General features: G+C 44.4%; 1 protein-coding gene across 1 annotated transcript in view; it reads left to right on the top strand.

Moving 5' to 3' along the window:
* LOC142767563 (uncharacterized) overlaps positions 1-7,809 on the top strand; it is a 117,300-nt gene extending 109,491 nt beyond the window's left edge. Inside the window, exon 9 of the mRNA XM_075869489.1 lies at positions 7,416-7,809. Coding sequence (XP_075725604.1) covers positions 7,416-7,567 — 152 coding nt within the window. The 3' untranslated portion in view covers positions 7,568-7,809. The remainder of the gene's footprint in view (positions 1-7,415) is intronic.
* The last annotated feature ends 18,066 nt before the right edge of the window (positions 7,810-25,875 follow it).

Raw genomic sequence — 25,875 nt, 5'->3', positions numbered from 1 at the left:
TAACGCCACCTAGCCGTAATACTTAGTGAACTAACCATTAAATTTATTTTTATTTCTTTTAAATAGTGCGGTTGAGGATTCGTACTTTGCAGTGAAGGATTTATTTTCCCTCGTGCCTTGACTTTAGCCACCAATCAGATAACCTCCTTCTAGTTAAAACTACCCGCTGAAAGTCTATTTTGCCCTCCCTGTCCCTAAACCCCAGTGCTTTGAAAAACTCTGCACCATCATCCTGAACTATAGGACATTATCAAGTGTTCGGCATTACAGAACATTATCAAGTGTTCGGCAGTTTCTTCTTCCTCTCCACATGCACTGCATACTGTGTCTACCCCTTCGTATTTGGCCCGATATGTCTTGGTTCGCAACACTCCCGTCCTGGCCTCAAACAGTAGAGAACTACCCCGAGTATTATCATAGATCCTTTCCTTGGCAATTTCCTGCATAAAAGTTCGACAGATCTCTAGTGCGAACTTCTGATTCATGCCAATTCTCCACATGTCAGTCTCCATTTCCTTCACTTTCTTCTCAACCGATAGTTCTTTTTGGTTTGGCCACCTGCTGTTTTCTGAGTATTTACCAGTAAATTTCCTGGTTCGCTTCCTCTATTTTGTATCGACATTCTTCATGTACAAGTAGCTGAAAACCTTCCTAGCCCAACGCTCCTCCCCCATTTCTCTCAACTGCTTCTCTAATTTTATCTTGCTGCTAGCTTTCCTGCCCTCCAATGATGTCTATCCCATATCACCTTGTACTCCCTTATTTGGTGTATTCCCGTGAGCTCTTAAAGCAAGCCTACCTATTCCAAGTTGCTTAATTTTTAATCTTACTTGAACTTCTGATCTCATGCACAAGACCGCATTGCCGAATGTCAGCCGAGGAACCATGACCCCTTTCCATATTCCTCTCACAACATCATACCTATTGTAATTCCACAGTGCCCTATTTTTCATCACAGTTCCATTCCTGTTACCTTTAGTCGTCACGTATATTTCGTGTTCCCTTAGGTACTCGGTCCCATTGCTTATCCATACGCCCAGATATTTGTACTTATCTGTTATCTTTAGCGTGACCTCCTGTATTCTAAGCTCACTACCTTCGTTATCATTGAAAATCATGACTGCTGATTTTTCGTTACTGAATCTATAATCTAACCTATCTCCCTCATTACCGCAGATGTCCATCAATCTCTGCAAATCTTCCTTGTTCTCGGCCATTAGCACTATATCATCTGCGTACAATAATGCTGGTAGTGCCTGATCAATGAGTTTTCCTTGTTTGACTAAAGAGAGGTGGAAGCCCAGTCCACTTCCCTCTAATTTGGCCTCTAATCCTTGTACGTACATCATGAATAATAAGGGTGACAGGGGACACCCCTGCCTAAGCCCCCGTTTGACCTCTGCAGGCTTGGATACCTGTTTTTCCCAATTTATATTTACCTTGTTACCTTTATAGATATCCTTTAAAAGATTAGTGACTGCAAGTTCGACGCCTAGTGTGTCGAGTATTCCCCACAATTCCTCTTGAACCACGCTATCGTATGCTCCCTTGATATCCAAAAATGCTAGCCACAGGGGCCTGTGTTCCTTTTCTGCTATTCCGATGCACTGCGTCAGTGAGAACAGATTGTCTTCCAACCTCCTGGGTTTCCGAAACCCATTCTGCAGTTCCCCCAGCACCCCTTCATCCTCTATCCATGCCTGCAGTCTTTCCTTTATAATCTGCATCGCCAGCCTGTCGACCACTGATGTCACTGTTATAGGACGGTAGTTGTTTATGTCAGCTTTGTCCCCCTTTCCTTTATCGATCATGCTCATCCTGCTAAGTTTCCATCCATCGGGAACTTCACCATCGATTATTAGTTTGCTCAATGCCACTCTCAAAGCCTGCTTAGACTTCGGACCTAATGTCTTTATCAGCATAATTGGAATGTCATCTGGGCCTGTTGATTTACTACTAGGAACTCTTTTCTCAGCCTTTTCCCACTCTCGTTGTGAAAATTGAGCCATTGCACCACTTGATACATCGTTGTCTATTGTGGTGCATAAAGCACTTCTTTGTTGAAATTTTTCTGTCACCCTTGTTCTTATATATTCAATAGCTTCGTCCCCTTCTAGCCTAGCACCTTGGGCTGTAGTTATAAACCTCTGCTTTAGACTCTTCTCATTTTTTAGGGAGCTTAGATGGTTCCGAAATTTCGCAGCTGCCGTTGTATTTTTTTATGTACTTCTGCCAGCCACTGAGATCCCTTTCTTCTAACATTTTCATTGATCACAAGTGATGCATTCCTTCTTCAGCTTAGAAGGGTCTGTCGGTTTACCCCGCTGCTTAGCATGTCTGTGTTCCCTAGAGGCTTCCTGACGTTTTGCTATGGCTCTCTTAACTTCCTCATCCCACCATTTTTTGGGTTTGTGTCTCCTTTTCCGGGGTGACTTGTCACGCGTCTTACAAGCTCTAGCTCAAACAGTCTAATTAGATTCGTGTATGTCCACACTGTTTTATTATCCTCCGTGATTACTTTCTCAATTTGTTTAGTGGCTATTTCAATTTGCCTTTCTGGATAAAAATTTTCCTGTAGTTGCTCATCTTGTCTCCTTCCCACTTTCACTGCTTTTCCAAAACTTAGCTTCATACGTTTGTGATCACTACCCAGACTTCTGGAGCCACCTTCATCTATGTGCATTCCCCTGAGCTTATCATACATCATATGTGACATGAAAGCATAATCTATCGTCGACTGCAGCCTTCCTACCTCCCATGTTATTTGCCCTTCACACTTCTCGGTACTGTTGCAAATGATCAAATCAAGCCCTTCACACATATCCATGATCATTTTGCCTGTCGGGTCGGTATACCCATCTATATCTTCTATGTGCGCATTCATGTTTCATAGTATAATTATCTCGCACTCTCTTCCTAATTCCTGACTGTCCTTTTATATACACTCTACCATTGCTTGGTTTTCCTCTCTGGCCTTTACTCCCGTCCACAAGTACACGAAACCAAGGAGTGTCATTTGACCTGCCACTTTCCCTTTTAGCCATAAATGTTCCTTGCACTCCTGCTTGACCTTTTGCCAGTCTGTGCTTTTATGGATGAATGCTCCAATACCACCCCCCCTTTCCGCTGCCTTCTGTTCTATTACAATATTCCCACGCGTAGTCCGGATTGTTGGGAGGTTGTTCCATGTCCCTGAGATGTGTTTCTACAACACCGTATACCATCGGCCTCTTTTCTCTTAGCTGTTCTTCTATCTCTTCCCACTTCAGCCTGTTCCTACCACCCTGCATGTTAGTATACCCTATGTCTGCATTGGCTCGGCGCTCGTGGCTACGTCTATTTATGCCCCAGACTCTACCTATCTTAGATACTGGTACCACTTTGTAATCGTATTTGTCCATACCACCTGTCAAAGAGTCTCCCTGGTTGTTGTCCTCGTTACTAGCTATCCTGCAACCCGAAGAGCCCACTTGCCCCCCCAAAACAGCTACTGCGCGTCCTGCAAGTCGCAAACCCACCTCATGACCTAGCCGCCCATCGAAGTGAATTCCGTCTCGTTGAAAACCACCCCACCTATGCACCTCTCTGTTTATTTCCAGACGTGCAAACGTGTGCAAGCGCCATCTGGCGGTTTCCTACAAAATCGTTACGCGCTAGCCGGTGCGTTCATCACACTTCCCTATTCTAGCCACTGTAGCTACGTAACAGCATCGTTTGCTGCTGTCATAATGGCTGCTGCCGACCTCGTATCTAATAAATCGTCGCCGTGCTCTGTCTGACTCAAAAATTCTGAACTGATGCTTGTATTTGACTTAGCTTGTTCGTCAGAACCTTTGATAGGAAGCGTTCGGGATTTCTTCGATCCGTTTTCGAGTGTCGTACTCAAGTCCATCGGTAGGGTTAGCAGGCCTCAGTGTTTCGGCTGAATAAGTGGCCTCAAAGATGTACAAGAACTTTCGGGATCAGGAGCCATATACTGCGAGTTTCTGGTTGTTTCTATGGTCAAGAGCTTGCGCTAGAAGTAAAAAAAACTTTTCGGTGGTACTGTGATTTATTTTTCTCACCCCAGAACTGCAAATAAGACATGAAAGCGGTTTCCAGGAATATTTCTTGTTGCTGCCTTGACGGACACAGTACACTGTTTGGCGAGGTCTCGGGTTCATTCTCTTCGACACACTTCGTGACGCTGAGCTTACGCTGGCCTTAGTGCTCCTTATATGGTTTGCCACCCTCTCTGGCAGTGTTGACGCGATGGCGCCGAGGGAAGCGGCACCGGGAAAACTCTGGCGGAAAAGTTGCAAATGTTTCGAGCTTTATGCACAATACTGATTACAAAGCTGTGGGATGCGTTTTTTTTGTGATTACAATTTTGTAGCAGGTGATGTATGTGCCGAACGAATCTTGGATGAAAGTTTGTAGTCGAAAGTTGGAAAACGCAATGTCGATACAGCACTATTTTATTGCAGTGGGATGTGTAGCCTACCTAATAACTGTAGCCAAACAAGCAATCGAGGAAGTCACGCTTCAAGCGCGCATCGGTGCCACCAACTTCAGGCAGTGAGACTGCTTTCGGCGCTTAACCGCTGCTTCCAGAGCCCGTTCTGGTTCGAAGTTCGCTTGCTGCCACTTGCGTGCCGCCTCTTCTACGCGGGCTCTCACTTCGGGATCCGCTTGTCAAAGAGCCTGCTTTGCTTCAGCTGCGTGAGCCCTCACCTCTGCTGCCACATCTAGATCCATACTGGGGCTGGCTTGCCATTGCTGCCGCCACAGGCGTCTCTCTTCTGCCTCGCAAGCTGTCGCCACGGGGTCTTGGTGGCGGGCCCGCATTGCCGCCACGTTACGAGCTCTCCGCGCCACTGCCTTCGCTTCCATGGTAATCATGATGAGAAGCTGCATTAATATGTGTTCTGACTGAGTTCCTGGCGGTGAGAAAGGATGCACGCCAAAACTACTCGCGCTCAGGCTCAACTCGAAAACTAGTGTGCACGGCACGACGAGGCACTTACCTGAAGCAAGAGCAGCTTCACTCCTAAATTAAAGATGGCACGATGATTTTTTGTCAAAGAAGGATGTTTATCCCCTTCCCCGCATTGACAACTGTACGGGCTGCCTTCGACATGTCCGATACTTTCAATCAATGGACCCTTAGATGAGCTACTTGCAGCAGTGGCGTAGCCAGGGGGGGGGGGGGCAACCTCACCAAAAATTTTCAGTTTTGCTTGAGTATATGTACACCCACACATACATACTCACGTACGAACGTACATATAGAGCATGACTGAACACCCCCCCCCCCTTCGAAAAAATTTCTGGCTACGCTTCTGACTGATCGATCACAGTTAATGAGAGAGACCACGAAACAACAGCATTTATACCACCAGGCGTCTTCTGTATATCGGCTTTTCATTCGACCGCAGCCACCTTTATATTGTGCCATCCATACTGCGAAGCGACGTTTTACGTGCATCTCAGGACGAACAATCATCGAGTCGTCTAAGATTCACGCGGACTTTATTGTGCATAAGCCAGAAGAACATCAGGCCTAACTTTTGGCATGATGTGAAGCAATATGTTGATACCTGCCGTGACCCTCAAAGATGAAATACGCAACCCCTCCGTCCTATCGGACTGCTCTGACTTAATCTCCACTGAATTCTCTTCAGCATGTCGTCACTGGGCAAGAAGAAAAAATGGCCCAGTTGGTGTAGATTTATTGTGGCTAACAGCACGAAAAACACAGACGCAGACGAGGAGACACGGCGCAGCTCACGTCCGGAGCTGTTTTTTTTTTCATGTGTTCTATTTGTAACTGTTTTAATGAAACTCAGTTCAAATGGCAGTGGTGTGCTGCGTTTACTTCTCATGTCTGTCCATGTTTTGGTACTGTTTGCCAAAATGAAGTTGACATTCATATCAGTTGACCATCCTTCACCTTCAGAGCTAGCAATCAATAAAGTGCTGTTGCAAGGGGCCATTTAACACGCTACATTGACACTCCAAATGTCCCAACAGATAGTGCAAATTATATTGTGACTTTCTTTCTACATAGCATTATGCTCCACCATGGGTCTCCGGCAGGTATTGCAGCCGACAGGAACACATAATTCACACCTCAGCTGACATACTACATAACGCCGCTCAGTTATGCTATTTACCACATGGTCACCGCAACCATCCCGAAAAACAGGGCCGACAGAACGGCTAAAGAAGTCTTTCGCAGATATGATTACCTTGTATGTTGGCGTCGACCACAAGAACTCAGACGACGTCTTTCCATACGCCACGTTCGCACAGAACACTATCGTGTAAGCAGCTACCAGTATCACTTTTTGTCCGCTTGCTTGACTGCCGGGTACCTGTGATAATGTTGGACGATATGCTTTTACCCTCTCACTGGCAATGTGTGTGATAAGAAAATGCAGACGCCTGCAGATACAATATTTGTCATCGAGATGTGATGCGCCAATGAGGTTACAGAGTATCGCTGTGGACATGAACTCGCCAGTGTGTCTGTTAAGAAAACGTTTGCGCCCCTAGTTTGGTCCTTATTGGATTTTCCATCAACTCTGTGAAGTTATATATGGCTGGTCACGTAGCGCAAAATATATGACACATGACTGTGGAAGGGACCAAAATAGCGCTAATTTCCAACAAGGTTTAATTCTAAGAGCGCACACATGCATACTCTTTAAATGCGAAAAACAAACAAAGCAGTCAGAATGTCCACAACTGCCATGCACGAAAATTTTACATTCTAAAGAACACAATTCTTTTTCACTAAGCCCGAGAGTGGGAACGCTGACGCACTTGAGCCCTAATCTACAAATGCTTTCTGCCTCATTAATTTCTGTTTTTTTTCCACAACCACGATGTCAAGAAAAACTGGTTTGCAGTCATGCGTACTGCAATACAATGCTGCAAATTCATCGCGGTATTTATGTATTGCCAACACGCCCAACTTAAACACTCGTTACATGCGACGTACTTCCTAAGATCGAAGGTACCACCTACCGTTCCCGCCCTCCGCGACATTTCAACGTCGTTCACGTCTCACAGTTAAATCCACACTACTCCCGTTGACAGCGAAGCTCTACACGCCACTCATTTCCTTCCTTTCTTTTTGTGCCTCTTCTTGTCGTAATCTTCATGGCATAATGCTTCTATGGAAGGAGATTAATATTACAACGCTGACAAAACCAAAAGCCGCTTGGGTGAATAGACGAAGAAGACGGCGATGAGGTCTATGAAAATATGAGTGGTGCCTATCAAAAGCTTTTGTGTTTCTTTGTTCATAACAGTATATTGAACTGCCCAAAAAGGCACAGTTTTACCATTTTGTTTAGTTAAATTGTGTTGTGTAACTGCAAAGTTATTTGAATTTTTACTGACGTCAGGCTACATTGCGCTTCTTTCAGATAATTCAAGATGCCTGCTTTGGGCTCCCAATGGTACAAAGTTGAGCACGGTTATAGACTGCTACTGCGCATTCTGGTTAAATTGTAGTAGCTTTGGAAGCTACACATACCGTTACAATGAAAGGAAATGCAATATCTCCAAGAAGCCGTAAGAAAAGTTGCTCAATAAACACGGTTAGTGTGTGCCATTTCCAGGCAATAACCTTCAAGACCTTGTTAATCTCAAGCCCTCTCGCAAAAATGTCTTCTGTCCCTAGTTATACTGTACAATACATAATTTTTACGGCCAACGAGTCCTTCTTTAGGCTGATATTTTTTATTACGAGGCTGGGCTCAGTTGCGGATCTTCTAAAGGAAAATAAATGTATATTGAATAAAATTTCAGAGCACACAATGTCCTGTCCGTGTTATTTCTTATGGTATAGAAGTCTCGTCCTGAGGTCCACGTGTAATAAACACAGTCAAACGAAATATTATGCCTTAAAAACACTATTCGTCACGCCAGTTGTAGAGCCCCAGGACGTGAAAGGCGTCGACAAGTACACCACCAGTGAAGTAAAAATAGATTGAAAGGAACACGCCTGTGTCTTTCTAGCAACGTGACACCACCGTAACAACACTGCCGCCACGTCAGGTGGCTCCTGGTGAGTAGCAGAAGGCTGCTGATATTTGCCTATCCTAATGTGAACCGCTGGCTTAAAGCTAAATAATCAGAACACAGGCAGAAGCCAGTACGTGCGTGTATGGTGTAGAGGGACGAAGGCAATTATAATCCAAGTCAGACTGTAGCATAGTGAAATCAGCCACCACAAAATACTGAATGAGACATCGCAGAATTCCGACCTGGCACTGCACTCCAAAATTATTCCAACATTCACTTCAGAAGTACAACACAAGGAACTCTTCACTCTGAACACAGACTCGAAATTATCAGAAGGCGCGTAGAGTTCTTAGGCATCCTGGAATGCTCCTTGTGGTGTTTTTGGCGTTAGTTGACTATCATTAGCCTATCTGAGAACGTGCTCGATTGAAGCAGTCAAGTGTGTACGTGTAATAAATGTTCCTTGCTACCTAAATTTAGATACGGTGTTTTACTGTGGTTTGTCAAATTTGCACTCTTGCTAGGTTCTCGAAATACAAGCAGCATGTTGTCGCAGCATTGCACCTCATGTCACTACCTTTGGCCTTTTTCGGTGCGTTTAAGCTATATATACCAATACGCTTGAAAATAATGTATTATATTCGGCTTTATATATAATCGCTTGTAACGGTCCTTCACTCAGAAGTGCAATAAAAAAACGTTTCACATCCGGCAGCTGCGGTATGCGAATCGCCCGTTTACGCAGCTGGTGTCTTCTTGTCGCGCACGAATGAGCAGCCGCAACACACGCGCTGACTGTGTTTGAACTTGGCGTAAGAAATGCGCTCGCTCTGGCTTCTCTTGGGGAATATTTGGGTCATAGCGCTACTCCTTTTCGTCGCCGTAGTTCTCCCAGCTCTTATCTTGTCCATAAGGTGTCGAGCAATGTAGTTTGCGTCTACCTTTCCATCACAACATTTTTATAGGAATACCTAAAGGATCCGCCACGGTGGGTTGAGCTTAAACCTCTGGAGCTTCTAAAGTCGCATGATCCCGCGCTTCGCAAAGAAGGCTGTCTCTGGGTCTAAGAACTGGAGCCGGCTCAAGAGCAAGACTTTCGGTTCATCTTGAGGAAGATAACAGTACACCAACCTGAACACCAGTGAATAAAGAATTCGCCGAGGCTTTACTGAGCGAGCGCAGCAGCTACCCAAAGGTATGGACACATTTTGTATTATTGCGAAAAACGTATTTATGCAAACGACGCGAACAACTATCCGCAGTTGCATCTTGGCTTATGAATTCAAATATAGTACAAGTTGTGACGTGATTTATGGACGCTGGACGTCTGGGAAGCACGACGAAGATGCAACGTGAAGCACCGAGGAGCAGCGAGCGTAAAGCAGCCAAAATGCGGGCAAGCGCGAGCTCGAGTCTGGCGCTGCTAGTGACGCTGGTGCTTGCTTGCTCATGTCTTTCGTCGTCGTCTTTCCTTCACTATATTTGCCCCCGGGAAATAGAGGAGCCATCCTGGCGACTTAGGGCGTTGGTAATATAGCCGGGCCATGACAGGGCTTGATGCGAGAGACGTGGACGATTTCTCGGCCACAGCGACGCAAGCCGTTAGATGGTGTGAAGGGCTCCACATCGTAATTGACGAAAGAAGGCCCAGCAAGAATTCGATAGGGGCCGTCATAGCGGGCCAATTATTTGGAGGACAGGCCAGGAGTATTCGGTGGGACCCAGAGCCAAACTAGGGCCCCCGCTTTGAAAGTAGCATGAAGTCGGTCTTCATCATGCTTAAGCGTCGGGCGACCTTGGTCCTCACGCGTAAATGAACGAGCCAACTGCCGACAGTCTTCTGCGTAACAGGCAATGTCGGAAATCGGACTGTACTCGCAAGCGTCAGGTGTGTGAGAAAGCATGGTGTTTGGCATACATTATGGCTCCCGTTCGTACAAAAGAAAGAACGGTGAGAATCCCGTGGTCACTTGCGTTGCAGAGTTGTACGCATATCTGACGAAAGGAAGGCTGGCGTCCCAGTTTGCCTGGTCGGATGCGGTGTACATCGTCAGCATATCACCGAGAGTGTGGTTAAATTGTTTGGTTAGGCCATTTGTTTGCGGATGAAATGCGGTCGTCTTGCGGTGAACAATGTTAGACTGAACGAGGAATGCTTCGACGACTTCAGATACAAAAGCCCATCCTCTGTTACTCAGAAATTCGCGGGGTGCGCCGTGGCGTATGACGAAGTTTCGTAGACTGAAAAATGCAACTTCTCTGGCTGTTGCTGCGGGCAATGCTGCCGTGTCTGCGTAACACGTAAGGTGGTCCACGTCGACAAATATCCATCTATTCCCAGAAGTGGTCGAGGGAATCAGTCCGTACAAATCAGTACCAATGCAATGAAATGGGCGCGCCAGACACGGCAGAGGTTGAAGTGCACCAGCCGCTCGTTGAGCGGAGCCTTTCGTCGCTGACAGGCAGTGCAAGCGTGGATATACTTGCACACAAATGATACATTCCGCACCAATATTACCTCTGACGCAAGCGGGTGTAGGTCTTCTGAACGCCAGCAAGGGCGTTTTGCGGATCAGCGTGAACAGCAGCACACATTTGCATGCGCATGCGGCGAGGCTTCACAAGCAGTCACTCCGGCCATCAGATGCGTAATTTCGCAAAGGGGGGAGAGCATCTCGAGTGGTGAAATCGGGCGCTTGACGACGTAGAGCTCTGAAAGCAGGGGAAGCTGATGGATCGGCCGGAAAGTCGAGCAGGTGGCAAATTCACGTATCTTTGCGTTGCTCCAATGGCATGTCGGTGGCGTCTACTGGCGAGAAGAAAACGGACGGTAAAGCCGTGGCAGATGTAAAGGTGAACAGGAAAGAGCACCCACGTCAGAGTGCTTGCGGCCTGATCGTACACAACACGAACGTCGTACTTCTGCTGCCTGAGCGCCCAGTGACCCGACGGATGTTTCAGCGACGAGAGCCAACACAGAGCGTGGTGATCCGTGACGACGTCGAAAGGGCAGCCATGAAGGTACGGACGAAACTTAGCCAAAGCCCAAATTATGGCGAGGCATTCTTTTTCCGTCACAGAATATTGTTATTGTTATGTGGGGTTTAACGTCCCAAAACCACCATATGATTATGAGAGACGCCAAAGTGGAGGGCTCCGGAAATTTCGACCACCTGGGGTTCTTTAACCTGCACCCAAATCTGAGCACACGGGCCTACAACATTTCCATCTTCATCGGAAATGCAGCCGCCACAGCCGGGATACGAACCCGCGACCTGTGGGTCAGCAGCCGAGTACCTTAGCCACTAGACCACCGCAGCGGCGCTTCCGTAACAGAATAATTGCACTCGGCTTCCTTCTGAGTTCGACTTGCGTAAGCGACGACGTTTTCCTCGTACCCCGCCTTTTTTTTTTACCAACACGCCACCAAAGCTGACACTGCTGGCGTCAGTATGAATTTCCCTGGGTGCATCCGGGTAAAAGTGACGTAGTATCGCAGGTGATGTTTGTAAGTGCCGAAGCGTCTCGAAAGATGTGTTGCACTCTCGTAACCAAGCAGACAGGTCGTTGAAGGCTTTCAGAAGGTTGGTAAGAGGGGCGATTATGAAAGCAAAATCACGCTTGAATCGGCGAATGTAAGATTACAGCCCAATAAAAATTCAAAACGTCTTCATGCAAGTGGGCTTGGGGAATTCGGCCATAGCACGGAGTTTTCCTGGGTCCAGCAGAATGCCTTCTTTGCAAACGACGTGACCCAGTATCGTCAACTGACGTGCCGCAAAATGACACTTCTTTATGTTGAATTGGAGACCAGCTGAGCTGAGGCACGTCAGAATCTCTCGAAGGTGGACAAGGTGAGTTGAAAAATCCCTAGAAAAGACTGCGATTTCGTCCAAGTAGCAATGGCAGGTGTTCCACTTGTAGCCGCGAAGGGCGTTGCCCATCATCCTTTCAAATGTAGCTGGGGCGTTCCACAATCCAAACGACATGACGTTAAACTCGTAGAGACCATCAGGCATAAAGAAAGTTGTCTTCGAACGATCAGTGTCAGCCATCGGTACTTGCCACTACCCCGAGCGTAAATCTAAGGACGAGAAATATTCTGCTCCATGTAAGCAGTCGAGACCATCATCGTTGCGCGGAAGCGGCTACACATCTTTCCGAGTTTTCTTATATAGGCGGCGATAGTCGACACAAAGTCTTTAGTTCCATTGTTTTTCCACACAAGGACGACAGGAGAGGACCAGGAGCTTTGGAACGGCTTTATCACTTCACGTTGAAGCATGTCGTCTACTTGTTCGTTAATATTCTAGCGCTCCGCCACGGAAACTCAATTGGGTCGTTGGCGTAACGAAGCATGGGAACCAGTGTTGACGTGGTGAGTGGCGCTCTTCGTGTGGCCTAAAGTTGGCCGGGCGCAATCGAAAGATGAGCGAAAGTCATGCAGAAGAGCGAGAAGTTCGCTGCGATACGATGGTGGTGTACGTCGTCAGCAATCGAAGGACGATCTTATCTATGGAGGTTTTGGGACGTTGAACCCCACATATCAATCTATCATATGGCTGAAGACATCGGAACAGGAGGCGTCATGACGTTTAGCTGAAGGTACGGTTCGTCCTCGGCGATGTCCAGGGAACCCAAGGGGTTGGGCCTTGTACACGCCCCACAGATTTCCTCGAAGCGCAGTCAAACACGTTAGGTGATAAGGGTCCACGTGCGGGGGGGGGGGGATATCTGTGCCCTCCGCGATGACAAGTTTGTGAGAACGAGGATTCTCTAAAAGAGACGTCTGTAAGGGTGTAAAAGCGACTACTGCATGACAGAAGTCTATGATGGCACTATGGCTTGAGAGGAACTCTCACCCGAGAATAATGTCGTGGAAGCAGGACGGTAGGACAAAAAACTCGATCACGTACAGTGCGTCTTAAATCGTATGCCGCGCTGCGCACACAGCTGACGGCGCAATGCACTGTGAGCTGGCAGTACGGAGCATTAGTCCTAACAGCGGCGTCGTCAGCTTCTTTAGCTTGCGGCATATTGTCTCAGAAATGACGGATACGGCGGCTCCTGCGTCAATAAGCGCTACGGTGGCGGTTCCTTCGACGTCGTCGTTAATACCATTTCGCGGCGAAATACATGGAGGCCATGGGCAGTCCAACTTGCCTGCATCTCTTACATTCGGAGCTGTAGCACTCAGTTTACCTCCTAAGTAGTGGAGCGGCTACACATGGGGGATAGAGAGTGTCGTCCAGGAGATGTGGATCGGCATTGGAGAAGAAGAGGCGGTTATTCTAAATGACAGTGGTTGACGTGCTTGGTGACGAGAGATCGGGGATGGTCATCGTGTTAAAAAAAGAAGGTACATAGTGGCGGAAGTGGCGAGTGACGTGGCGAGCGACATCACAGGTGAAGCAGATGGGCCTGTTGTCCAGCGTTCGCCACACATCTGGGCGGTGGAATGATGGAGGTGGAGGCGCTGCGTAGGGAAGCGGCGGTGCAGCATTCGTGGTCGATGGTGAGGCGGGGCTCGGCATCGCAGGGCGGGCGTAGGGTGACGGCTGCTGAGGTGACCGAGAGGCGATGGCAGCGTAAGTAGGCGGCGATGCAACGGGCTCGGAGACGGGGGCTTAGAGTGGGGGCTGCTGAGGGGGCCGAGAGGCAATGGCACCGTAGGTAAGTGGCGCAGATATGGGTGGTTGCTGGGACATAAGAGGCAGTACATCCGTGATTTGGTTGCGATGGACGTGCTGCATGTCAGGGGCGAAGGTTTGCGCCGGTGCGTTCGTGAGAAGGAACAGTAAAAGCTCACGTGCTATCTCCTCACGTATGATATCTTTGATGGTGCGTAGAAGTGGCTGCTGTTCGGCATGGCGAGCAGTAAGCTGCAAGCTAGATATTGTGTCGGGCGTTGTCAGGGCTTGGCGTGTGATCGAGAGCTGCCGACGCAACTCATCGAAACTCTGACTCAAGGACACCCCTACTGCACAGTGGGCGGCGGCCGGGTTCCATGTTAGCAGCATCTGAAAAGCGTTGGGTTCGATGCCCTTGAGGATGTGCTCTATTTTCTCCTCTATGTTCATGGTGTAGTTGACACTGTTGCAGAGGTTCAGCACATCTTCAATGTAGCTTATGAAGTTCTCACCGGAGAGCTGCGCCCGCTGACACCAGCGCTTCTCTGCCCGAATTTCGCAAGCCGATGGCCGACTGAAGACGTCCGTAATGGAAGTCTTGAAGACAGGCCAAGTGGGAAAGTCGCTCTCGTGGTTGTTGTACCACAATTGAGCGATGTCCGTAAGATAAAACTGGTCGTACCCAAGCTCCCTTTGGTTGTCTAACTTGTTACTGGCACTGGTACACTCGTACTTTGATAGCCAATCATCCACATCTGAGTTGCTGGAGCCCGTGAAGAAGGCTGGCTCTCGCTGGCGACACATAGCGCCGCAGGTGACGTGGACGGCTAAGGCTCCAGGCTGGAGAGGGGTCTCGTCGGCCTTGGTAGTAACGATGTCACGAAGCGAGGGGAGCTTACGGAAGCGAAGGGACAGGTTGGTACAGGGAATCCATGTACCTCCACCAAATGCGACGTGATTTATTGACACTGAACAGCAGAAAAACTCGACAAATGTGCCACATGAAGCATCAAGGAGCCGCGTGCGTAAAGCAGCCAAAATGCGGGCAAGTGCGAGCTCTAGTCTGGTGCTGCTAGTGACACTGGTGCTTGCTTGCTCGTGTCTTTCATCGTCGTCTTTCTTTCACTACAATGTAAACATTATCAATTAACATCTGAAATTATGAACACTTCCTTTTAATTAGCCAGACACCGATCTTTTCGTGCCCGATCCCCCATGGTGGGTTGCGCCAGGATAAAAAAGGGACAAACAAACAATATTAGTTGGGTGCAACAGTTGTCGTTCCTAGAAGTCCGTTTATTTCCTGAGGGTTCGAATAATCTCATAGGTATTATTTTCCTGTTATAACCTAAAGTTGGGGCTATATAGCGTGAAATACTTTCTTGAAGTCATTTTGAAGTGGCGTGTTCTCTGTGTATTGGCACATGAGCAATACAAGTGAAATACGCCATGATATGCCAGAACGTATACATTTACACATTTTTGTTTGTTTGTTTTTGCTTTTTAACGGTTGTTGGACCCATGTTGCTGTTCAATATGATTAGGCATGTTTCGTTCCTTGTTTGCTTTGACGCGCAGACGCCTTTGGTTTGCCACGTGATCGAGTTCAATGCTTGGTATATGTGCGTGTGTCTTACAATAAAGTTTGGTTGCGAGTTCGGCAAGGAGTCGTATCTTCTTCTGTCCTTGTCTATATTTTTGCGCTGTTCATACAACCTAAGCATATATATATATATATATATATATATATATATATATATATATATATATATATATATATATATATATATATATATATATATATATATATATATATATATATATATATATATATATATATATATATATATAATCTAACAGACAGTAATGCCAAGGAACGTACAGGGGAAGTTATTAGAACTAATGGAACGTAAATAGGAAGAAAGAGGGCACGGCGATGGCGTAGTGGTTAGAGCATCCGCCTCGAATGCAAGAGGTCCGTGGCTCAAACCCAGGTGCCGCGCAGTTCCCAACCGGAAAAAAAATCCGCGTGTTGATGGAACTGCATTAAGAGGCCTGGGGTGCGGCCTCACCGGCAACCACCAACGGGAACGCACTCCCTCACCAAAGAAGGATTGGCCACTCTGGTGCAGTATCTGGCCACTACCTCCCACATGCATACGTCAAATAACTCATGGCCCTCAGTCCCCAGCAGCTGCGAAGCAACTGACTATGGCGGCGGTCAGATCTGCAACGCAGCAGAGGGTGCTAAGAATCTCTGGACTACAGGCCGCCATTGGAACCTGAACCTGGCAACGTTTAACGCTGGAACCTTATCTAGTGAGGGAAGTCTAGCTGTACTATTCGAGGAGCTAGAGTGTGTTAAGTGGGATATAATAGGGCTCAGTGAGGTTTGGAGGACAGATGAGGCCTATATGGTGCTACAGAATGGGCACGTTCTTTGCTATCGGGGCTTGGCAGACAGAAGAGAACTGGGAGTGGGGCTCGTAATTCACAGAAACATAGCTGGCAACATAGAGGAATACCATAGCATTAATGAAAGGGTGGCAGGTATCGTAATTAAACTGAATAAAAGATACAAAATGAAGGTAGTACAGGCTTACGCGCCTACATCCAGCCATGATGACGCTTCAGTTGAAAGTTTCTATGAAGACGTGGAATCGGCAATGAGTAAGGTAAAAACACAGTATACTATAGTGATGGGCGACTTTAATGCAAAGGTAGGGAAGAAGCAGGCTGGAGACTAGGCAGTAGGAGATTATGGCATCGGCACTAGAGACGCCGGGGGAGAGCTACTAGTAGAATTCTCAGAACGCAATAATTTGCGGATTTTGAATACCTTCTACCGAAAACGAGAAAACCGCAAGTGGACATGGAGGAGCCCTAATGGCGAAAATAAGAACGAAATAGACTTTATAATGACTGCACACCCAGGAATCGTGCAGGATGTGGAAGTTGTTGGCAAGGTACGATGCAGTGACGATAGAATGGTACGGTCTCGAATTCGCCTAGACTTGAAGAAGGAACGACAGAAACTGACACGCAAGAAGCCAATCAATGAGCTAGTACTGAGAGGGAAAGTACAGGAATTCAGAGTGTCGCTGCAGAACAGGTACTCGGCTCTTAGTGAGGAAACCAACCTTAGCGTAGATACAATGAATGATAATCTGACGAGTATCATTACGGAGTGTGCAGTGGAAGTTGGAGGCAGGGTAGTTAGACAGGACACTGGCGAGCTTTCCCAGGAAACGAAGAACCTAATTAAGAAGCGTCAAATTATGAAAGTGTCAAGTAAACCAGATAAAATAGAACTGGTAGAGCTTTCGAAGTTGATTAATAGACGTAAAGTATGCGATGTAAGAATGTATAACATGGAGAGAATTGAACACGCTCTGAAAAACGGAGGAAGCTTCAAAGCAGTGAAGAGGAAACTTGGGATAGGCAAAAGTTGGATGTATGCACTAAGGGACAAAGAAGGCAAAATAACTACCAATATGGATAAGATAGTTAAAATAGCGGAGGAGTTTTACAGAGATCTGTACAGTAGCCGAGACAATCACGACCCTAATACTATAAGAACTAGCAGTAACCCAGATGACACCCCACCAGTAACGATAGAAGAAGTCAGAAAACTTTGGAGAGCATGCAAAGAGGCAAAGCTGCTGGTGAGGATCAGGTAACATCAGATCTACTGAAAGATGGAGGACAGATTGTGTTAGAAAAACTAGCCACCCTGTTTACGAGGTGTCTCCTGACGGGAAGGGTACCAAAGTCTTGGAAGAACGCTAACATCATCTTAATACATAAGAAAGGAGATGACAAGGACTTGAAGAATTACATGCCGATCAGCTTGCTCTCTGTAGTGTACAAGATATTTACAAAGGTAATTGCTAACAAAGTAAAGAAAACATTAGAATTCAATCAACCAAAGGAACAAGCAGGATTTCGAACAGGCTACTCAACAATTGACCACATTCATACTATCGATCAGGTAATAGAGAAATGCTCAAAGTATAACCAACCACTATACATAGCCTTCATAGATTACGCGAAGGCGTTTGATTCAGTAGAAATATCAGCCGTCATGCAGACACTGCGGAATCAAGACGTAGATGAAGTATATATAAACATTCTGGAAGAAATCTACAGGGGATCAACTGCTACCATAGTGCTTCATAAAGAAAGCAACAGAATACCAATCAAGAAGTGTGTAAGGCAGGGGGACACAATCTCCCCAATGCTATTTACCGCGTGCTTACAGGAGGTTTTCAGAAGCCTAGAATGGGAACAGTTAGGGATAAGAGTTAATGGAGAATACCTTAGTAACCTGCGCTTCGCCGATGACATTGCATTGCTGAGTAACTCAGAGGACGAATTGCAACTCATGATTACGGAGTTACACAAGGAGAGCAGAAAGGTGGGTCTGAAAATTATACTGCAGAAAACGAAAGTAATGTACAACAACCTCGGAAAGGAGCAGCGCTTCGAGATAGGTAATAGTGCACTTGAAGTTGTAAAAGACTATGTCTACTTAAAGCAGGTAATAACCGCAGAGCCTAACCACGAGATTGAAGTAACTAGAAGAATAAGAATGCGGTGGAGCACATTCGGCAAGCACTCTCAAATTATGACAGGTTGATTGCCATTATCCCTGAAGAGGAAGGTATATAACAGCTGTATCTTGCCGGTACTTAGCTACGGAGCAGAAACCTGGAGACTCACAAAAAGGGTTCAGCTTAAATTGAGGACTACGCAGCGAGCAATGGAAAGAAAAATGGTAGGTGTAACCTTAAGAGACAAGAAGAGAGCAGAGTGGATTAGGGGACAAACGGGGGTTAAGGATATCATAGTTGAAATAAAGAAGAGGAAATGGACATGGGCTGGGCATGTAGCGCGTAGACAGGATAACCGCTGGTCATTAAGGGTAACTAACTGGATTCCCAGAGAAGGAAAGCGGGTTAGGGGGAGACAGAAGGTTAGGTGGGCAGATGAGATTAAGAAGTTTGCGGGTATAAATTGGCAACAGCAAGCACAGGACCGGGTTAACTGGCGGAACATGGGAGAGGCCTTTGTCCTGCAGTGGACGTAGTCAGGCTGATGATGATGATGATGATGATGATACATTTTAGGCTGATATTTGCAATGAATCCAATAACTATTGAACTTATACTCTAATTAAAAGGTATTAAAACATCAGAAGACCACATTGCTGCCTGATCAGATCTGTTCAATATCACCAGAACCTCTTTTGCTTCGAAGGAAATGATTTAAAGAATGACAAAAACTCTCAGCATGATTAACTTCACTTCCAAGCCAGAAATGAGATATGGAGCAATAGTTGTCTAAATTTTAATAATTTGGTGGAGACCAAAAACAAGGCGTTTTCTGGAGGCTGTAACAAAACACAACCTCAATTTGCATGTCATTTTGATACCACCGTGTACTTAAAAGCGGCGTGTGATGAACTTAATTACAAATATTGTAATAAGGATATTGAACACGTAAATGAAAGAGGTTCCATGAACACTCAACTTGTGGTACCATTCTAAAAGTTCAACTGTGAAGAACTTTTTTTTGTTTTTTGCGATAGTGTGCGTGCATGTATTTTTTGGCTTCACATCATCAAATGCATAATCTTCATCACCAAACCCAGTCGCGTTTCACAGGACCAAAATCAAGTTATTTTTCTTCCTTCCTTCCTCCCTTTCTTCCTACACATCATCAAACATTCAATCTCGGTGGAGGCAAAATGGTGGAGGCCCGTATACAGTGCGATGTCCGTAGACATTAAAGAACACCACATGGTTCAAATTGCCGAAGCCCTCCACTACAGCGTCTTTTATAGGTATATCATAATTTTGGGATGCAGAAGTGCACTTAGTATCGTTATTATATTATTATTATTATTATTATTATTATTATTATTATTATTATTATTATTATTATTATTATTATTATTATTATTATTAAATATTATTATAATTATTATTATTATTATTATTATTATTATTATTATTATTATTATTATTATTATTATTATTATTATTATTATTATTATTATTATTATTATTATTATTATTATTATTATTATTATTATTATTATTATTATTATTATTACAAACCTCTTGAGAAACTAATTGATTGTAGGCTCTGAAATTTTCGTTTTAGAACTCCAATATATTTAAAACCCAACAGTTTGGGTTCCGGAAGAACACGTCAACAAAATTAGCGTTGCTTCACCGGAAAGAATATATTTTGCAGGAATTTAAAAGCAAGAAAATAGGAATAGGTTTATTTGATGATTTTTTTCCGAAGCTTCTGACTTTGTGAGTAATGCGTCTTGTTAATAAAACTAGACATTTATGGTGTTCGAGTTTGTGGGTTAAATTTACTGCGGTCATACCCGACCTATCAGCAACAAGTTGTCCAAATAATTAACTCGCAATCCCGAATTCTGCCACTCCTCTGTGGTGTTTCACAGAGCAGCAGTCTTTGGCCTTTTCTCTTCCACTTTTACATTAATGACATCGTTAACATTATTAATAATGCCATGTTTATCATACATACAGATGATACAACCATATTTTTTCCGAAAACAGCAGCGACAATCTCATATCGAATTGTAATGACAGCCTAATCAAACTAAAACAGTGGTGTTTATTCGATTCCATGAAAATTAATGAAAAATAAAACAAAAGCGGTTATATTTTGAGCCAAGAATATGCCAATCCCTCCTCAAGCGGACATAATTTTCAAATCCTGTTTAGTTAATATTGTCGACCATAATGATTGCATTGGCGTTGTATTTAGTGCGCACATGTCATGGCAAGCGCACGTGAACTCAGTGCTGACAAAATTACTCGAATAACTGGAATAGTCGGTCGGCTAAAAGACATTTTCTCTCCAAAACTTAAAATCTTAGTTTACAATTATTCTCTTTTCTATTCACATCCTAACTACTGTCAACTTGTCTGGGGTACGACTTCATTCTCTAATTTACAGAAAGCTTACGTAATGCAGAAACGATATCTACGACATGTTTATAATGCTGAATATATTTGCAACAACTATAAGCTTCTTTCATAAAGCTGCTACTATAACAGCTCACAAATTATACTATTATCGGCTGAGTTCTAGATATAAAGTAAGACATAACATACGTAGTTTAGACACCCTAGCACATTTTGAAAGAAATGACCACTACCATAAAACGAGACACACAGAGTATTGGAAAGTGTCACACCCTGTTTGAATATTGGTATAGAGCGTTCATGTTATTCTTTACCATCACTGTTAAACTATCTTCAGTCAATTGATTTTAATTTGTTTTGTTGCTCCTCAGCTGCACTTTTGTCTATGATTGTATGAGAAAGCTAATTTTATTGATATTTGCGTTGTATTTTTGTATGCTTTTTGCAAGCTATTGTATATTGCTTTCATTCTCCACTAATGTTATGTTTTCATGTTCTCGTTTTGTAAACTTTTTTTTGCTGTTGCCCACAAGCCATAGATTATTTTTGGCTACGGACTAGTCAAGCCACCGTTCGGCAGCTTATTTTTCGTTGTTCTCTATCTGTGAGATTGTACAAGATGGAAATAAAATATGAATTTGAATTTCAAATAATAATATCATTGTTATTAATAATATTGCTGTTGTTGCTCCCATTGTTGTTGTTGTTGTCGTCGTCGTCGTCGTTAAATGTCACAACAAAAGTCAGCGACCATTTTGTTTTATGCGTTTGTAGTCTTCTTCAGTTCAAACTGATAAAATTCGAGCTTTTCGATGCTTAGAAAAATTGTTTATTTATAAGGAACCACAGTCCGATTCGATTGGTTGCTGCTGCATTGCGTGAATCGAAGTCAGAACAGTTCATAGTCTTTTTATTTGATCTTTTTTTTTCAACCAACTGCCCCACGCGCGGATGTTCACGAAGAAGTTTGATTCCAGTAGGTACCTATGTTGAACGGCCCATATGACGACAGTTTCATCGGGCACTATCAAAAACACATGATCCTGCCTTCTCAGGCCTTTTTCTTTCCAACGTTTAAGGCTAACTGGTACTGGCTTTCCCACCTCGCCTTCGAAACATTTTGTCGTAACCATTACGTAGTGCTGTCGGTATCGTTGGTCGAGGTACGTGGTGCTGGCCACTAACTCTATTCACAAGTAACCCATCCGGGTCCTGTCCAGCAGTTCAAGTTCAACGTTGATTCTCGTGTGGACTCTTCTTTTATTGAAAAGACAGCAAGGTACTGTTTTCCGGGATTCTGCTTTCTTCTAACTGTGGAAGACTAACCTGCCACGTGGGTAACGTAAACGAGATGTCGTCTGCATGATGAAGCGTTTCTTGTCGGGTATTGTGCTGAATTAATTCCTCGGCGTTTTTTCTGCGCTTGATGACAATACGTGCGCGTCATGACGTCCTACCAGTTCCTGGGCTTTTACACCGAAAGCTGGTATAAGACCACAACAAGGGGTGCAGGTGCGCCGTAGTTGTCCGCCACCGTCACCACCGATGTCCGTAATTACTATTGCATGACATAATAAACAAATTCAGCTAATAAACACACCATGACACAATGAACTTCAAACCTGGGTCCCTTGCGTGCCAGCCCAGTTCTCTACCACTGAGCGACGCCGGCACTTAAAACTTCTTTGCAAACCGGCCTCAGGAAGGCTTGATATCGGGAAAGAATGGTGATGTTTCGTTCATTCATTCATTGATTCATTCATTCATTCATTCACTCACTCATTCATTCTTCCGTTATGATCCTGCCCCTGTAGTGATCTCGTCAATATTGTAAAATAGTTATGGAATTGTCAACGCGTTCTTGTGGTGAGGACGCTACCCTTTCACCATCATCCTTGATGCTAAGCGTTGTCGGTAGTCAATAAGTGAAATACTCTCTATTTGGCTCCACACTTAGTCATTTCACAACGGAATATGTTGTGGCACTGGGCAAGGCGGCGAATACTTGAAAGCTCAACAGGTCTCTAACGTAACTAACTTGGCAGATCCCACGTGTATGATGTAGGATGATGATGAAAACTCCATTTTCGTTACCTGTATTGTAATCCTTGTAAGCGTGATGCCGAAAACGTTGTCAAGAACATCACCATGGCCAATCACTCTTGATCTTGAACTGCTTGCATCTTCAAATAAGCTAATCATTAGTAGAAAAAGTAACGTCGGCGTATGTATCATTATGTTTACATCATTCCAGACAACTGAGCAGGCTTACCGAGGCCCTGAGTCAACTGACAAAAAATCTCTGGCGTACTGTGAAACTTCACTCAGTTCAGTGTGTGGCACATAGTTACTACTCGTATCGTTACAAAAAACTATATTTGACATCAGCACCACAAAAAGAGTGTCGGACCCTGAACATAAATCACGTACATAGCGGGTGTTTCATAACTCAATTTAAACTAATAATAAAAACTCTTCACATATTGCTTCACGACAAACACTCCGTAACTGTGGAATCAACTGGCTATTCGAATCCACCCTGCTTCCGCCTTCTCTTTTGCTAATAAACTGGGTTTTGATAAGAAAAACTAAACACTGCCAATAGCCTAAATTGTGTGTCATTCTCCTGAAGTAGCCTAAATGAAAACGAAATTAGATTCGCTTGTAAGGCTACGTTATCCGAGAGTTACGCATAACAATGTAGATTTGAGTGCTCACACGTTCGTTATAGCGGTAACAAAATAGCATCTAACCAGCTGATGACAATGTCAATGCCATATGCACCCAATGAGAATTCTAGTATATCATTCGCTTTCGCTATTGGCATCCCTGATAAGCTTGCAATTCCTGAAACGAGCGCTTCGCTGATTTCATTATTTTATCAACTCCTCTAATTTGCTATTGACATATTTATAATACAATTAACGTACGCCCTATTTTGCAATCATTGATTGTTTATATGTGAAACTACACCTCTGTTCTTTTAAATAGCTTAATGCTTGATTCAATCACCTACCTGCCATAATCGTTTTTCTTGTTTTTAAGCACAAGCTGAGTCGTTCAAACAGAAACTGTGGTGCAGAACTTTTCAATGTGTACCAACTTTTCAGAATGGTTATCTCGAGTAGGGGTTGATATATCAGAAATATCAGCATGCTGAAATTAACTGCTGTCGACTTCCGAGAAGTTATGAACTCAGAAGACCGTTAGCTTTTGTCAGGACAGCTACAGGCTCAATTCTCAGCCATGTTTAGGTTTTCTGTAATTTATATTGTGCCTGACGAATCTTATCTTCGTTGTCATAGTTACTCAACTACACGGGCTTTTATACTTGGGAATGCAACTTGAGCACCGCTCGACTCTTCAAGCATATGTTGAGTGAAAATGTTCAAGTGGCTTCCACCTTCATGAGTCAAATAAAGATATGTATATATTCAGTGCAATTCTGGAATGTCTCGCGTTGATTTTCCGCTTGTGTAAAGCTGATTCAAATATCACTTCCTTCTTTTCATCCTTGGATGCAATCGTCAAGTGTCGATAGATGGTTCATTTACTCAAAAGCATACACTTATTGGTAGGTGACTTCAACATAGTGTTAATAAAGAAATGTGGTTTATATTTTTGTTGACGACATGTCGCACTCACCTGCTCACTGGCTTCCACACTGACACATATTGATAAGCGACTACCCTGTCCTGTGAAGAGTGTTTCATTCTGGGCGTCATATGTGCACTAATATGTGCTTCAGTTGAGGTAAGCGATTTTAGAAGGTTAACACACGAATTAGATTACTTTTTATTCTAGTCTATCAGCAAATCCGAACATCAATACTCGCTGGGCACGTCTTGATAGCTTTGATGAAGCATTTCATCAGCAAATAACAATATTCTATGGATTTATATGCAAAGGTCAGTGCAGAATTAAATAGCATTGTTATTCTAGCTGCAATTAGCTCCTTCTTTGGCCATCTTATGAAGATGGCTGGTTACCCTACGGGCGTCTTGCGCATCAAGTTGCGAGCCTAAAGGGTGCTTAAAAGAGCGTGATGGACATGTAACTGATTGCGTGTATGTGCGTGAGCTCTGTTCTGTGTTATCTTTCTCTCCTTTCACGCTTTTAGCTCTCGCTATTTTAATCTCCCCCTTCCCGTTCCCACGTGTAGGGTAGCGAACCGGCTTTCTTCAAATGGTCCACGTCTCAGCCTTCCCTTCTGTATCATTTTATCTTTTGTGTTTTGCAGCTTTAACGACTAAACAAACAGTGTTGCAGTAGCCGCACACGCACAAAAACCATTGGGTTTTTGCATAGGATGTTTCATAGGCTGAAATCATTCACGCCTCAACATACAAGAACAAAAAAATGATTGGCTCACCAGCCCCAGATAGTGGTTCTCAAACGCCACTGAGGTTTCAAGAACCTTCTAACAGTGCACGTAGCTAGGTTTCTTGTGTTGTCGGAGGTCGTTAATGAGGCATGCCTAGAAGAGGGCAATAGTGCAGCGACCAATGCCTTTAGATTTAGTCGTTTGACATTGGGTAGATATATGCTTGAAGACAAGTCCATCAGGCATATAGATTCTGCTCAAATATTTCTGTAAGTAAATAGGAATGGTCAACTTTCAGAAAGGCTGCATTGAGAGCTCACCTGCCTCTTTAACGATAATAGTGTTCTTTATGTCCTTTACGCAAAGTGGGGTATCTACAACACTTGTCTGCACGCATCTTTTTTTGTGACTATTTTAGCTTCTCTATGCAAGCTTTCGAACAAACCACTTGAGCGATAACGTTGGTAACCTGTTAAGTATTTCTGAAGCAGGAAGCCCGATACCCATTTTCGAAGCTGCTTTGTATGAAAAGCAACACTCCATAGTTATATACTGATTGCGCGGACCTTTTGCCTGTATTTCGCTCATACACGCTTAGTGTACTCCGATACTAGCCCTTCTAAGTACTGCCTTGCTACCCTGACAAGCAGAGTGGTCAAGTGGTGAAGAAAGTGGAGAAGTACAAAACAAGATTTACACACACTAGTCCCGATACTTAACTCGTATTTCGCTTTCACAGACTATACACCAAAAATACTTGTTTAGATATTCTAAAATGCGCTTAAAGCCATCAGCCTTGAATCACAGCATGTTAGAGTAATTAGAGTGCTCCTAAGGTGTCTCGAACAGCGTCGATTAGCCTATAGTGTCCCATTTATTGGGGCATTATCGTCCAGTATGCAAAAGTCACCAGCATGCTAGAATGTCTAGTCAG

Source organism: Rhipicephalus microplus, chromosome 7 (genome assembly GCF_043290135.1).
Source record: "Rhipicephalus microplus isolate Deutch F79 chromosome 7, USDA_Rmic, whole genome shotgun sequence".
Lineage (NCBI taxonomy): Eukaryota > Metazoa > Arthropoda > Arachnida > Ixodida > Ixodidae > Rhipicephalus > Rhipicephalus microplus.
The sequence above is the reverse complement of the archived record's forward strand: the minus strand, read 5'-3'. Positions and strand labels throughout refer to the sequence as shown.